The 17,205-nt window shown below is 38.8% G+C and overlaps 1 protein-coding gene across 6 annotated transcripts in view; it reads right to left on the bottom strand.

Annotated features, from left to right (window-relative positions):
* caskin1 (CASK interacting protein 1) overlaps positions 1-17,205 on the bottom strand; it is a 100,891-nt gene that overhangs the window by 23,892 nt on the left and 59,794 nt on the right. For 4 of the 6 annotated variants that reach the window (XM_046865383.1, XM_046865386.1, XM_046865385.1 and 1 more), the window contains exons 3-11: positions 13,379-13,476; positions 12,443-12,588; positions 9,772-9,867; positions 9,500-9,630; positions 9,056-9,164; positions 7,832-7,940; positions 7,509-7,603; positions 6,840-6,966; positions 2,863-3,039 (exon numbers count right to left, since the gene is read on the bottom strand). In XM_046865383.1, the coding sequence (XP_046721339.1) occupies positions 2,863-3,039; positions 6,840-6,966; positions 7,509-7,603; positions 7,832-7,940; positions 9,056-9,164; positions 9,500-9,630; positions 9,772-9,867; positions 12,443-12,588; positions 13,379-13,476 (1,088 nt within the window). The remainder of the gene's footprint in view (positions 1-2,862; positions 3,040-6,839; positions 6,967-7,508; positions 7,604-7,831; positions 7,941-9,055; positions 9,165-9,499; positions 9,631-9,771; positions 9,868-12,442; positions 12,589-13,378; positions 13,477-17,205) is intronic. The other 2 variants (XM_046865387.1, XM_046865389.1) reach the window with 1 other exon arrangement.

Here is a 17,205-nt window from a genome sequence, read left to right as displayed (position 1 = left end):
ACATGAACTCGAGTGTCAGTTCAGCTCATGTCTTACAAAGGAGATAATACAAGTATCTATATAACGTATCAACACATATATTTTTAACATGGAACAAACTACTCATGAAAACAGGGGGGTGTGAAAGAAAACAGCAAATAATGTGTCAGAGCTGTGGATTAAGAAGACAAGAAGGCAACTACTGAGAAGAAACCCAATATACACTATTTGGACAAAAGTATTGGGACACCAGACTTTTTCTGCCATATGTGGTTCTTACCCAAACTGATAGCACAAAGTTGGAGGCACACAATTGTAAAACATATTTGGATGCGGTGGAATGAGATTTTCCCTAAAAACTAGGTGAACTAACCCTGTTCCCGATGCTGTGCACAAAGCCGGCTCCATGACGATATGTTTTACCTGGGTTGAAGTGAAAGATCTCCTGCTGTAGAGCTATTGAACCCTATTATACACCTTTGGGATGAATTGGAACACTGACTGCACCCTAGGCCTCCTCACCTACATCAGTGGCTGACTTGTGTGGCTGAATGAGCACGAATCGTCACAAAATCTAGTGGAACATCTTCCCAGAAAAGTGGACGTTATTAAAACAGCAACAGGTGTCCACAAATATTTGCCCAAATAGTCATTTTTAATTCAACTGTGCTCATGCCATCAATGAACAAATCTACTATACTACTCGTTTCTCCACATTGGTTGTGTATTTGTGCGTAACCGTTCTGTGTTGCACCATGGTCCTGAAGAAATGGCATTTTGTTTCAATGTACACAGACTATATAGACGAATGACAACAAAGTTGACTTGGAGCCGTGTGTGTGTGTGTGTGTGTGTGTGTGTGTGTGTGTGATAAACTTGCGTTTCATTGAAATCAAGGACTGCAATCATTTTCAGAAACACAGCATCTACAGTCAATGCCCTGTGCCAAATGCCATTGGAGGATTTGGTGATGATCCACTTTTTAGATTGATCTGGAAGTTCTTTCGACAGACTAGTTAGCCGAGGAGTGAAATGCGATCGCAACTGGTCATCTCGCTGTGTGTTACCACCAAGAGGGGGAATCGAACCGATACCAGATATCAAAGGGAAAGCATCTGTTCAACTTTGTGATGTCATAAGTGTGCCATCACAGCAATCTTGTCTAACGACTGATCAATTGTCTATTGCTCAGGATCCCAAATGAGCAAAGGAACAAGTTCAACATTGTGATGCTTCCTAATTACTCTACAACGGATGGCTGACATATTAAAGGAAAAGGTGCCGGGCCAAGACGATCCTCCAGCATGGTATCAGTGCAATCTCTGGAACTGTAGGAATAAACGGCATTCTTAGTATCAATAGATATTCACACCTTTTTCAAGGCCAAAGCATATGATTTACATCAGTTTCATCCTCATTTGAAAATGAGCACACAAATGTGGCTGGGATCGTCCTGATAAAGAGACGAGACCAGGCCCAAAAGGATAGAATCTTTCCTTACAGGATAAAGAACAGAACCCATTTATTTCCTTTAATTTGTCACCAGGATGCGTGGATTTGCATGTATTTGTGGTGTAGTTATGTAATGTTGATCTGATGTGTGGTGAGTCTTTGAATCAATGGACTAAAAACCAACAGCTGTCCTGAAGTTATCCGAGACTGGAAAAACTCGGAGAAACATTTAAACACTGTTTTTCCATCACGCCCGTGTCGACTTCCCCACATGGCACGAGTAAATTCTTGCGTCTTATAAGAACACCATTGCTTGACGAAACCCCTCGGCTGCCAACAAGTCTAGTCCTTGTTGCTTCATCATATGTATTGTATGAGTGAGAGAGAAAGAGGGCCATGAACAGCTCTTCAGATACCACCCATGGGAACTTCAACTAGGGGGGAAGTGGACAAAGGAGCGATGAAAACAGCATTGAAACGAGACCCGGATGTAGATAAAGTGATCGATTTGAGTCTAATATATAGTATGTTTCAAGGATCAGATGCAGAAGACACGACTGAGACACATGAGGACACACACACACAACCACCACACACACCAGGTAGAGGAAGAACAAGTGATAGAAAGAGTCGGACAAGCATTACAAGATTGTGAGATCACAGCACGGGCAAACCCAACATGTCCTGCTTAAAGCGACCCGGGAACCCAAATTAATAAGAAATAATATAATAAACAAGGAAACCGCGAGAAGCAGGTTTCAGAAAACATTAAGGAATTGATTTAAACGTTCCTTAATGTTTTGAGAAAGCAGTAATGAATTAATAATAATAATAATAATAATAATAATAATAATACAGTCAGGTACAAAACTCTGCTAGTCATTTAACACTACAGTATTTTTCCACGTAAAATGAAAAAATATATTTTTTAATATAAAGGATTCATTTATTCTGCTTCGAATTCAAATCAACGCTACATCACCTTAATGTCTTATTGCATTTAGCATATTTAGTGCACATTAGCGACCCCTGTTGGTCAGCTGTTAGTGTTGTCCATTGGAATGTTTTCTGAGCCCAATCGCTTTACTACACTTCTGTTCCTAATTTCTCTGTCATGGTTTCGGTCAATTATTTACTTAGTACTCATTACACAAAGATGTTAAAGCTTATTTATAACAATTCTACTATATCAACTAATCAACACCTGTCCTGTAAATTTCCTTTTTCTCTGCAGCCGTAGACGAATGCTGTCTGACATCTGAGGCACTATATATTTTGGGAACATACACTGATGTTTCCAGACTTCTGGACCTGACTGTAGTAATAATAATAATAATAATAATAATAATAATAATAATAATAATAATAATTATTATTATAATTATAATAACAACAACAACAATAATAATTGGAGAGGTCAGTGTCCTGTACCTTTCTGGCTGATCGGCTCGGCCGAGTTGTTTTGTGAACTTTTATAGCCAAAGGAAGTGAAAAGTGGCTGATTGGATAGTGGCGGGGCATGACACGACTCTCCGTTCACCATGGCGACGGCGGGAGACACACACACACTCGCCGGCGCGATGGTGTGATACTGTTCGGTACAAATGACTAAACCAGCAAACAAAAATAAATAAATGAAATAAATAAATAAATAAGCAATAATATTCGAAAAGGCAAATAAAATGTTTTTAATTTAAAAAAAAATCCGAAAGGCAAAAAAGAACACAATACAACCAAAATATCAGCAACACCGAACCCTTCTGCTCTGTTCAAACGTTGTTTGTTGCAAATCGATTGCAAATATAATAACGTTATAAACGTGTCCGATTTTCCAGTCCCAGTTGTGCACACACATCTGCCTTGAATACTGTGGGCACACTTGATGTGTGACGGCAGCAGGGGTGCTACTGAAAGCCAGACAGGATACATGTCTCACTAGTACTTGTAACATTTGTCCCATGTTCCCTGATAGTGCTGTAAAGAATGTTGAAATTGGTGCTAGGGAGGAAACTACTTTTGCTTTTGCCCCTACACTATAATGTAAAACGGTATTTCTTCCATACCATGTTGTGGTAAAAACGAATAAAAGTTGTAAAAAAGTGTCCAAATCTGACGGATTGGCTTGAAAAATTTCAGGTTTCAGATCTTATAGCAGGTGAAGTCTTTAGCTCCCAACTCACGGCTTCGTTTCCCTGCTACTTCCTGTTTACTGTTTGATGAGCGACATACAACACGGTTTTGTCTTACCCCTTTTCCAAGGTATATACCGCTTGTTGCAGTCATGTCACTAACCAGACTCGGGGGCGTGAGTCAGTGATTGTTAAGAAGGTTTATCAGATGTAGTATCACAAGTATGTTTTTTTTCTCATAATGGAATACAGTATGAATGCACTGTAAGGCCACGGGAGGTGGTTGCTCAGCTGTTAAAGCTTCTGGGTTACTGATTGGAGGGTCGGATGTTCAAGTCCCCAGTATTGCCAAGCTACCATTCTTGGGCCCTTGAGCGAGGTCCTTAACACTCTGTACTCCATGTGCAATGTATCTTAGCCTGTGCTCTGACCCCAGCTTCCCTAACATCGCTGGGATATGTTAGGAAATAATTTCATGGTGCTGTGATGTACATACATATATATATATATATATATATATATATATATATATATATATATATATATATATATATAAATTACCTTTGATCTTAAGATCTGCGTTAACTTTCATCCCTGATTTTAAACTCTAACTCTCCAAATATACCCTAATGCTATCAGATTTAATCTCGACACGCCAGAACACAGAACAGAAGGGTTAAAAAAAAAAAAAAAAACAGCAAAATCAGAAAAGGGAGACATTTTACACTATTAAATGTTCATGAACCTTCAGACACTTAAAATAAACATGACCACCACACAGAGTGCATCACAAATGAATCGATGTGCTGGAAATAAGAATGCAGAATGTTATAAATATTGGACAGTGATAGAATGTAGAGAGAGTGATGTATGAATGGAGGTAATAGATGAACAAATCGGTGCATGTGAGCTCGGTTTATGAAACACAGGGCCGGTGCACAGCATTTTGTCATTCTGTGGGGAAATTTCTAGAAGCAAGATGACTGTAAAGTGGGCGTGGCCACTGTTTAGCTTCGTAACCCCTCTGTAGCCAATCGGAATCAATCATTTAGGGCTCTGTGCTTACGCAGGTCCCTGGTTCTCGTACATGGCTGAGCCGGCACTGTTTAAACATGTAAAAGTGTTAATAACTGAGACAAATGTTATTAGCAATTGTGTGTTAGCGTTTGATGGAGGACGCGATAAACACTCGTGTTGAACACTGAGCCGATGGTGCAGGGATGAAGCATGAATCATGAATCACACTGAACAGGGAAAGACTTTATTACCACCTTACTGCAAAGTGAAGATGTCGTACCAACACATCGCTAAACCACTACGCTACGAACCATGACGTGCTACCAGAATCAAACTAGGATCAGAACCAAAAACAACTTCAAAAACAAATCCGGAACTAATACCAGGATACGAACCAGTACGGGACCACGACGACGCCAACAAATAGACAACACAAAACTTGCGTGCATACGTCGATGCGATCAATACGGGCCCTGATCCAAAAGCAGAACCGAAACAAGAGAGAACCCAATGCAGAATTAAAAACCCAAAAGAAAACAATTCAACCGGGAGTAGAACCAGGATCAGAACAGGAAAAACACAAAAACAGACTGATAACAACTAAATGCAGACACAAAAAAAACGAAGAACAGAAACCTGAAACTTAGAATAGAACAATAACCAGAACTGAAACAGGAGCCAGAACTTGTAGCAGAAGAAGAAGAATCACAGCAAGACCAGAACTAAAATATTTAGGATAACCAAGAACCAGAGCCAGAAGCAAAAACGCTCTGGTTTGATGAAATGGATTCTGGGTAGTGAAAGTATTGATGGGGGTTTAACTGGAAAAGCTTCAACATGCTGTACATAAAAACTGAAACCCTTTAGATTCTGTCTGTGATTCAAACAGGATGCTGCTGAAGAACAGTTGATGCACATCTCCAAAGATAAACAATAAAAGCTGCTGAGTTGTTCAACAGATGGCTGGTTTGCTCTGCTGCCTCCTGTAGCCTGACATCTGCAGCTGTTCCTCTTTTGCCGCCAATCTTCTGCACTTTATTTTATTTTTTCAAAGCTGTTCACCTTTGGCTGTTCTGCAGTCATTCTTCCCGGCTGTGGCTCTGCAGCTGGTCTTCAGAAGTTCTTCATCAGTTCTTCTGCTGCCATTTTCTCTTCCACTGTGCATTTTGTTTTTGCAGATGTTCTCCTGCAGTTATTCATTTCCAGTTGTTCTTTCGTGGCTGCTCTTTTCAGCCCTTGTTCTTCTTTAACTGTTCTTAATTGTTGTGTGCTACCAGACCTCATGTATGTTTTGTTTTTTTATCCATACAAGATACCTGCAACACTAAAATACTCCTATATATTTGCTGCTCCTGTTAAATAGAGCAAACTGAATTAAGAAAACTGGCAATCTATAGACAACATCGCAGCTCCTCCTAGTGAGAACATATGAGAAAAACAACTAAAACTGTTCTTTTGCAGCTGGTATTTTGCAACTGTTCTTCTGTGGCTATTCTTTTGTGAATGTCCTTCCGTGGCTGTTCCTCTGCAACTGATCTTCTGTGGTTGTACTTTTGTGGCTGTTCTACTGTGACTCTCCTTCTGTGACTGCTCTTCTGTGACTGCTCTTCTGTGACTGCTCTTCTGTGACTGCTCTTCTGTGAATGTACTTCTGTAGCTGTTCTTCTGCCACGCCCCTCCTGTAACTGTTCTTTTACGGCTGTCCTTCTGCTTTACACCTGCAGCTGTTCCTTTATGGCAGTTCTTTTCTGTGGCTGTTATTCTGTGGCTGCTTCCCTACTGCTGTTTTTTTGTTCTTCTTGATTGCTCTGTGGTTGCCAGACTTCATCTTACAGAATTTGTCAGTCCCTCCCCAAAAACTCTCACTTTATTCAGCTCCAGTTAACCTACAGCTTTTACAGGATGTCATATTGCACCCCTCTAATGAGGAACACGGATCAACCAAATACATGCAATACGAAGAATTTTGCGATAAAACAACTTGATGATCAATGACATTTAGCCATTCGTCTTCAATATTCAAAGTGAGACTTGGAAAAGAAACTGGTGCTATAAAGTATTATTAGTAGCAGCACTTATTTATCTTATAATCTATTAAACAATAATATTTAATTAAAGAGTACTATACTAATAAAGTTTTGCTTCAAGATTCGGCTCACGTCTGTAATTCTCACATTGCATGATAGTGTCGTCTGTGTGTGTGTGTGTGTGTGTGTAGTGGGAGGCACTGCTCAGATCTCAGCATTTATTTCTCTGTCCTACCTGTTGCACCAGGCCTCTTGCTAATCACCTCCACTATGCTAGAAGGGAAGTAGCCAACTCTATCGTTTCCTGTTCGGTTGTCGTGGATGCAGCCTTTCCACCGTCCATCAGAGTGCTGCTCCAACACCTAGAGGACAAAAGAGTAATCAGCAAGATGTCTAAAGCCATGCAAGACAGCATTCTTATTCTCATACTTCTCATTTATAACTGAATGAATTCACTGCATATTAACATACACCATTGAACCTGTGTTTTGGAGATAGAAATTTATTTTCCCCTCTTCTCTCCATGAAGATACGTATTACATGGTTTGGAGTGAAAGATCTCCTGCTATAGAGCTCTCAACTGTATTAAACATATTTGTGATGAATTAGAAAGCTGCACACCAGGCTTCCTCACCTCAACTACATCACTGCCCAATTTTACTAACTCTCTTGCAAATGAAAGAGCACAAATCTCCACAAAATGTTGTGGAACATCTTCCCAGAATGTTGAATGTGGAAGGGGGAATTTAAAAAGCACAAGGCAAAGCAGGAGGCAAAGCAGGAGCAACAGCGCCCTCTGTACACTGTGTGTAAAAACACTATTAGAGATTGATCGATCAGCAGACAGGCAGGCAGGCAGGCAGGCAGGCAGGCAGACAGACAGGCAGATAGTAATCAATCTTACCGTGATGACGTCCCCTGCTTTAATGTTAAGGCTCGTCAGGTCGTAGTTGTTGCAGTAATCCTTAAGAGCCCTGACCTGCAGAGCCGCAGATGCATCTACACACACACACACACACACACACACACACACACACACACACACACACACACACACACACAAAATACCCACTTATAATCAGCCTCAACACATTTTAGGCTTGAAAATCAGGTGTCTCAATTCTTTTGTCCAGCCAGATGAAGAAAAAGTTCACTTATGATGAACAAGGAAATAAAAACAGTGCGCGAAAAAGAATATAATAATAATTTCGTCTCCTTCATTCGTACCTCGGAGCATCTGTTTAATCTCTCGGCTAGCTTGTGTGGCAGTGAACTGGTAGACGATGTCCAGCGCCGTCTGGCTGTACGTGTTCCTGACTGTCGCATTAATGCCACTCTGCAAAAAAATTAAATAAAATTAATAAAATTATTTCTTCTACAGTATAACTCCTTAAAGTTGCAGTATTAAGCTTGTTATCGAGTTATCTACCAAGACAGCTAGCTGTTTAGCTATTTGTGTTTACTAGTGTTAACTAGTTCACCTCTATCGCTATAATTATGGCTATGATAGATGAAATTAACAACTTTTTAAAGAATGGAAAGGCTTTCTTAAAAGGAAACCTCACCTCACTAGATTGTGTCTGTTTTATTTTCCTATGTATGTCATTAACCAGCTCACTAGTTTATTAGTTTATTGTTTCCAGTGGCGGGCGGTCAGGGCAGCAAAGCCTTCTCTGCTGGCCTAAACACTATCAGAAGCATTTACCTACATTTACAACCTAAATTCTAATATTTGTCCAATTTAATTGTATTAATTTATTTCCAACAGTTTATTCTCTTTATTTTGCAGTGTTTCTCTTGGCTGCGATGCTTCCAGTACGTGTATGTGGATGTTAGATTTTTGTCCAATTAGATTTTAGCCTCTATGTGCTGCCATGTCAATCTAATCTGCCCAGGGCCTTCAAAGTCAGTACTGCTGGCCTTTTTACCATAGTCTCTAATAGAAGACTAGCTAGCTGGCCCTGAATAGCGGGGTAAAAGAGTTTGTTCGCCACTTCCAGGCCAGTGAATACGAGCGGTACCACTGGTTACAGCCTCTGAGGATTATGAGTCTGCATCTCTGGTGAATAGGTTGTATTTTATTTGCATTTTTAATGTTTTTGTCATGTTATTAGACAAATATTGATTCTGAACTGCTCCAGATGTTGTAGGTGGCACAGTTGCGGTGGTGGTGCAGAGGTTTGGAATTTTAACTGGGTTTCTTGCTTTAGTAAAATTATATTCACCCTGCATATGTGAAATGCTTCTCTCTCTGTAATGCTACACGTTGTTATATTGCGTTTTTATATTGTATTGATGGTTTAAAAAATAGCGACGTGATAGTGGTGGTATTAAGAGTCAGATTAAGTCCCCACTGAAGGCCCAGGTACCAAATGCTCGGCCCACCACTGATTGTTTCTGGGAAGAAAAACTGTTCAATCAGTTCACTCAGCCTGTTGCAGTGACACTGACATCCAGCAGGAGGCGCACCACATCGGTTTTCCCACACAGAGCTGCTTCATGCAGGGCAGTGCCTGCTTTAGTCTGCCTGTTAATGTCAATGCCAGCCTGGATCAATAACCTACAGAGAGAGATATGGAGAGAGAGAGAGAGAGAGAGAGAGAGAGAGAGAGAGAGAGAGAGAGAGAGAAACAGAAGCTGATTAAACTTTCAGGTCATTCTAAGTTGTCTGCCTGTCTGTCTGTCTGTTAGTCTGTCTGCCTGTCTGTCTGGATGTGTCTATCTGTATGTCTGTCTATTTGTGTGTCTAACTTTCTGACTGTGTGTCTATTTGTCAGTATGTTTGTCTGCCTGCCTGTCTGACTGTGTCTATTTGTCTGTCTGTCCCTCTGTCTGTGTGTCTGTCTGACCGTCTGTCTGTCCGTCTGGCTGTCTGACTGTGTGTCTGTCTCAAACCTAATAATGTCGATGTGTCCGTTTTTTGCGGCAAGGTGGAGTGGACTGGTGCCGTTTGGATCAGTCGAGTCTCCAGGCTTTGGTTCCAGTAGAGCAGCGCACATGTTACTGCTTAAGAGAAGCTGAACCACCTACACACACACACACCCACACACACAAAAACACACATACACAAACACACAAGGTACTGTTTTATATTAAAGCATACCACAATTAAATCTGACCAACGTCCAGCTAAACTCTACATGTACAGCTCATTCAGTGCGACTTACTCCGACACGTCCAAATTCGCACGCCAGGTCCAGCGGCGTCTTCCCTGCGTTGTCCATTATGCATGGGTTTGACTGGTGCTGAAGCAACATTTCAGACTAGAAAAAACACATTGTGCAAAAAAGAAATAATGGCAGTTTTTTGCTCATTATCAGCAAATGCAGGCTTTTTGTACCATTTTGTATAAATGTATAAGCATAAAGCCGGGCAGATGATAAAAACAATATGTGGTGCAACACAACATGCTTTTTATATGAATCCATGAACATTTTTTACTTTTTTTCACTAATACTAATAATCTTTGAACTCCACACTCATAAAATGGTACTGATAAAAATAAATAGAAAAACAATTAAACTTTGTGAATTGTAACATAACTGACAGTTCTGACTAATAGAGAGCGGGATATCGTCTAAATTATTTTTTTTGTAATGGGTTTTTACAGAGGGTACAGATGGCTCAGAGCAGACGATTTGCTGTTAGCAAAGCCCATGCCATTATAAGTCACTGAAAGGGCTAAAATGTGTGTGTTGTAAGTCGGTGTGCGTGCATGTGTGTGTGTGTGTGTGTGTGTTTGATTATATTTTTATATCTTTCATTTTTTAAAACTAAGATAAAATGTCAGAAAACATCACTGTTTTAATGATTGTATGTTTTGTTTATTTAAATAGCAGCAAATGTTCAGTCTGTCAATTATTAGTCTTTAGATTATGCCGAGTGCTGGAACTATCGGCAAAAAATCCATATGGATAGTTTTTCCGGGTTGCGTTATACAGTACGAGAGCGGCTTCCAGAATCGAATTACTGATACCACGCGCTGTTAAACTGCCTTTTTTTTTTTATTCAATTTGGATGTAACTGTTTTTATTTATTTGGAATGCTATTTTTGTTTCATTTTGAATGCATGTTTTTTCCCCTCAATATTTATTAATATAATTAATATATTCATATTTATTTAGCACATTTTTATGATTCAGAATATTTACATTTAAGACATTTGGCAGATGCCCTTATCCAGAGTAACTTACATTTATCTCATTTATACAACTGAGCAGCTATTGGGTTAAGGGTCTTGATCAGGGGCCCAGAAAGGCAGCTTGGTGTGGCTGGGATTTGAACTCAGACTCTTCGGATCGAAGGGCTGATGCCATTGTTCAAAACAATAAGCTACCACCTCTCCCAGTACAGTTTTTTTTTAATTTTTAATTTTTTTAAAGTTTAGTTCTATTTTACATTGCGTATTGTTTGTTTTTTGATTCAGTATCAATTTAATAACTTTTTAAAGTTTTTAAAACTTTAAAACCTAGTGCTGACCATGAAAATTCAAATGATTCAACACTGTTTTGACCAATCAGATTTGAGAATTCGATAATGCTGTGGTATAAACGTGATTAAACACCCCAGGCTTGTTAATCAATAGTAGGTTAAAAACAATGTAGTATCCAGGACAAGCTGCCTGAAGACATGAACATCAGCAAACAAGAAACATTATTCAAGCCAATTTGCCAGATGAATTTTTTGGGTTGATATACAAAGCAGAACAGTGAAATCATGTTTTGTGCTCCAATGAGTCTACATTTCAAATATTTTGTGGAAAAAACAAGCTTCGCATTATTTAATCCAAGGAGGAAAAGTAGCATTCAAGCTGTTATCAGTATAAAAAAGGCCAGTGTCTATCATAGTTTGGTTTGTCAGTGCCCAGGGCAAAGGAACTTACACATTTCTGAGTGCACCATTCATGTAGTACAAATTATAGAGCAACATATGTTGCCATCCAGACACAGTCTTTTCCAGGGACGTCCCTACATTTTTGCAGTCAAACAACGCCAAAACCACATACTGCCTTACAAGTGCATGGCTGTGTTAGATTGGCCTGCTTGCAGTCCTGTCCTGCTTCCAAATGAAAATGTGTGGCGTATTATGGACCGCAAAATATCACCACAATGGCCCTGTACAGCTGAAGACGTGCATAAAGGAGTAGACAGAGGAAGTGTAGACTTTTAAACATAAATTACATTTACGGTTGATAAGGTTGAACACTGCTGTACATTGTGGTACATCAGCTAGTTATATATTATATTTATATGTTTTCAGGTAAATATTTTTTTTTGTGTGTGTGTGTATATATATATATGTGTGTATATGTGTGTGTATATATATGTGTGTGTGTGTGTGTGTGTGTGTATATATATATATATATATATATATATATATATATATATATATATATATATATATATATATATATATATATATATATAATTTATTATTGATTTCATCCCAATCCAAGTTGTTAATTCTGAATGATTGATGGTTTGATGAAAAAAAAAGACTCGATTAGTTACCAATTGACTGACTGGCAACTAAAATCAGTGGATTTATTGACTTGTTTCCTGACATCCTGAGGACTAATTTACTGCTCTGTTCATTGATCACTGAATATCCAATGGGTAGATGAATGAATGAATGGATGGAGTGACCAAAAATAACGATGCTTTGGCATATTTTATGCTAATTTATTCATTTACTAAGCCATTTAACTGTGCTACTGCCTGAGCAATAGATGATGGATGATAAATGATTGATAAATGACAATGAAGTTTGTCTGGTTTATCGTTTGGTTAGAGGGTTGGTTAGCTTGTTAGGGGGTTGGTTATTTGTTTGGACACTCACCACATCGTAGTGTCCGTGCTGTGCGGCCAGATGGAGCGGAATCTGTCCCTCATCTGATTGTGCATTAACTGAAGAGCCTGATTTTAGTAACATCTTCATTGGCTCAGATTTCCCCTGCCATGCAGCGTAGTGTAGAGGACGCATGCCTGAAACACGCACACACACACAAAAAACTGTAACAGACACATCTACACTGCACTCCAAATCACCTACTTCTAATCTCCTACTAATATGAATCAAGTACAGTAAATTTCACTTGGCTGGGATAAACAGGAACCGACACACAGTTTGATGACTGATTCAGTCTCTGGTCTGTATCAATAGGAGCCTGCCCAAATTAAACCTAGGCATAGGATGAGCCATAGGCTGCTCCACTATAGTAACCCTATTATTAGAAGCTTTTAAGAATAGTAACATTTCTTTCCACATCGGAAAATGTTATCAGTGTTCAGGCGACATCTAATAATTTCATTCAGGAAGGCTAAAAATGTGATGCCAAACCTCTGGTAGTGAATTTATGCCAGTCATGACTACTAGTGCAACCGAACCAGAGGCCCCTCACACCAGAGCAATCTAAAGACTGACCCTGAAGATATCTAATGAAGTACAGTGATTTTCTTTCTTATGCTTCCTCTGACTCAAACTGCTGCTCATGCTGCATCACAAGGCAGCATAATACACTCAATGAAATGAAGCATCTACCCTCAGTGTTGCTGTGACTGTGAGAGAGAGAGACAGAGAGAGAGAGAGAGAGAGAGAGAGAGAGAGAGAGAGAGAGAGAGTGTACACCGTATCTCCAGCCGAGACATATCCAGTTTGCTCCCTTGACACCTGAGCACAAATGGCTTTGGCATTGTCAGGATTAACATTTTTTTGCCTCAGAAGCTGTTTGGGACACCAACCTCAGCTAAACTCAGCTCTCAATATAGCACCAACCTTTCTGGTCCCTGATGTCCACCATGGCCTGTGAATCCAGCAGCAGTGAGATGAGCTCCAGGTTTCCATTGAGGGCAGCATGGTGGAGTGCGGAAAATCTACAACACGCACACAAATATTGAAGAAACTGTTAGAAAAAATGAGCATGTGAAGTCCAGTTTTATATGACCATTTCTTTTTAGTTTTGTGATTTGTAAGATTCAGATGGTGGAAGTGCAGTATAGAACACACACACACACACACACATACACACACAGTTGCACACACTATCACAGTCTGTGTCCTTCATATCCTCCGGCTAGTCAAACAAATTCCATATGAAGGTCACTATAGATCAGTGGGGCTGTTTGTCTCAGACTCACGTTAGCACACGTTAGCTAGTGCTTATTAGGCTGCACAAGTTATAAAGATAGAACAGTCCTGAAAAGAAAACAATAAAAACATCCACGTTCCGCACATTCATAACCTTTTTGTTTTTACAAAATACCATTAACAAAGGGCAAACAAAATGTCTTTGCATTTAGGAATTACACTGCCGAATCTAAATCTGTGAATCTTCACACATCACCTCGAATTTCTCAACTTTCCTGTCGAGCTCCAATTCATGAATAAATTATTTTTTACAAGACGTTCTTATTAGCAAATGCGGGTTTGCAATCCAGCCAATCATGATGCATGTTTGCTGGGCAACGTGATTTATTTCCTCCTCATGAACATGTCAGACAGTACAAAGTAGACAGTACACATTAGCTCTTCGTACAAACAAATAATACAAACACCTCAGATAACACCTCAAGATAATAGTTGATACACATTGGCCTGTTTGCCTCAAATAAACCAAAGCAGCTAGTACACATTAAAATAAAAAACAGCTCAGATAGTCTCTTAGCCTCTATTTTATTTAAAATTAGCCTCCAAACAACAGCCAGTAGATGTTAGCTGGTACACATTAACCTGAACACCTCAGATAGTACAAATTAGCCTATATATATAGATATAGATATAGATATATAGATATAGATATATAGATATAGATATAGATATCAGCTCTTACATGTTAGTACATTAGCTTGTTCACACCAGCTGATACAAATTAGCGGTAAAATATTAGCATGTGCACTTCAGGTAGCAGAATTTAGCTACCACATTATATAAAAAATAGTTAGTATCTATTGGCTAGGTTAAATATTTCATAGAACATATGTCCTTAAGACCTTTTAGCAATGAGGTATTAGCTATTTTCACATTAGATTCAAATTAGTTAGATTTTTATTCATTAAATAACACATTTTATAAGAAACATTAGTTTGTTGCTAAACAGTGGATATATTGTAGATATATATGAGCTCCAACCATACAAATGATGGCAGTTACACTCTGTATGTGTGTGTGTGTGTGTGTGTGTGTTTTCCAACTATATAGGTTTCCTCTCTCATAAAGTCACACACACACACACACACACACACACACACACACACACACACACACACACACACACACACCTTTGGGCTGCTTTATGTATATATGAGTATACGACGAATACGCTGGAATGTGTGAATGTCAGTATTATTACTCATGATTATTAATATAGTGCTCTCATGCCGTATAGATGATATCAGCAAATGATAGAGGCAGATGAAGTGATCTGATTGGGCAATTTTCCCTTCTTTAGAATCGGTGCGTGGAATGTACTGTAACCATAGCAACGGCCGTGAGGGATGAGGTGAGTACGAGAGAGTTGAATGAGCAGGCTCAGTGCAGAATACTAAACACTCACTCAATCACACACACACACACACACACACACACACACACACACACACACACACACACACACAGAATGTGAGCCAGCCTTCTCACTCTTGCTTGATCGCTTTCACTTTCTTTTTTTATCTCTACCTGGTAAGGAACCTCCAATCTCCTTCCTTTCAGTAGTAAAAAAAAGAAAAATCACACAACATTAAATATTCAAGAGCTCCACAATGCCCGCTTGGACACACAGTTCCTAAAGTGTGTGATATCTGTTATCTTAAAGCAAGTGTTGAAATAACAAACATACACACACCACTATGATCATTTACATTATTAACAATTTCATCACTGTTATGCCACCATCATCACCATCATCATCGATCATGACCACCAGTCATTTTTTATTATTTAAACTCTAGCCGCAATCACGCTCATAACCATAAAACTATGATTACCATCATCACCATTTGGTTGTAATCATTATCATCATCATCATCATCATCATCATCAACACAACTCCAACCTCAACCTCACTATTATTCTTATAATATCAACTTTAGAATTACCACCAACATTATCATCATCAACACCACCACCATTCACACCACATCACTATAAATATTTCCACCACAACCACCATCATCACTATAATACCACCATCAACAAAACTTACCACTATCATCCTTATAACATCAGCAGCATCTTCTTCACCAACATCATCATACCATCACAACATTAGATTTACCACCACCATCATCATAGTATTTTTATTAACAATAAAATTCTGGCCGCAATCACCCTCATAACCATAATACTATAATTACCATCATCATCCACATAATGAATAATAAATTATCTTACCAGTAATAACCATCATCACCAACACAATCGTAATCATCATCATCAACAGAAGTCCAACCTCATCACTGTCATCCTCATTACATCACCTTTAGAATTACCACCATCATCATCACCATACCACACCACCATTAAAATTACCACCAAGACCACCACCAACATCACCATAGAAATTACTTTAATCATCACCATCATCAACTTCAGATTTACAACCATCATCATCATCATCATCATCATCATGATCATCATCATAGTAATTTTATTACCATCATCAATATTACCATCACCAATCGCAATCGTAATCATTATCATCATCAACAGAAATCCAACCTTATCGCTAACATCCCCATAACATCACCTTTACATTTACCACCTTCCTCATCACCATTAGCATCATCTTCATATTCAACATCCTCATACCACACCACTATCACCATTAGAATTACCACCACCAACATAACACCACTATCAGCTTTGAAATTACCATCATCATCATCATTTTTTTCATCATCAACATCGCCATCATCCTCATACTTTCAACATTAGGTTAACATCATCATCATCACCATATCACACCAACAATAGAATTACCACCAAGACCACCACCACCATTAAAATCATCATCATTGAAATGACTATCATCATCATCACTATCATTACCAACATGCCATCAACATTAAACTTACATCATCATCATCATCATAGAAATTATATTACCATCAGCGGAATTACCATCATCATTGACAGAACTTCAACCTCATCACTATCATCTTCATTGCATAACCTTTAGAATAACCACCACTACCATTAACATCATCATCTTCATCATCAACATCAACATCATCATACTACACAAGTAACATCATTAGTATTACCACCGCTATGACCACCACCACCTCCATAACACTACCATCTGCATTAAAATAAATATCATCACCTTTATTCTGATCCTAATCATCATACCACCATTACCAATACAATCATCATTAATACCACAAGCTTTATAATAATTATCACAACCATCACCATTCGCATCAATGACATCATCCTTATCCAGTTTGTAATCATTTATCACCATACTCCCGCTTTATCAAAATGCCTTCATATGTGACCTGTTTTTCAGGTATTAAAGGTACATCCTGATGTAATATGTGATAAGGGTGCTTAGAGCTGGTATCCTGCAATGAAGAGAACAGGTGTCTGCTCTGAACAAGTGT

The sequence above is a fragment of the Silurus meridionalis genome, chromosome 14 (assembly GCF_014805685.1).
Source record: "Silurus meridionalis isolate SWU-2019-XX chromosome 14, ASM1480568v1, whole genome shotgun sequence".
Lineage (NCBI taxonomy): Eukaryota > Metazoa > Chordata > Actinopteri > Siluriformes > Siluridae > Silurus > Silurus meridionalis.
The sequence above is the reverse complement of the archived record's forward strand: the minus strand, read 5'-3'. Positions and strand labels throughout refer to the sequence as shown.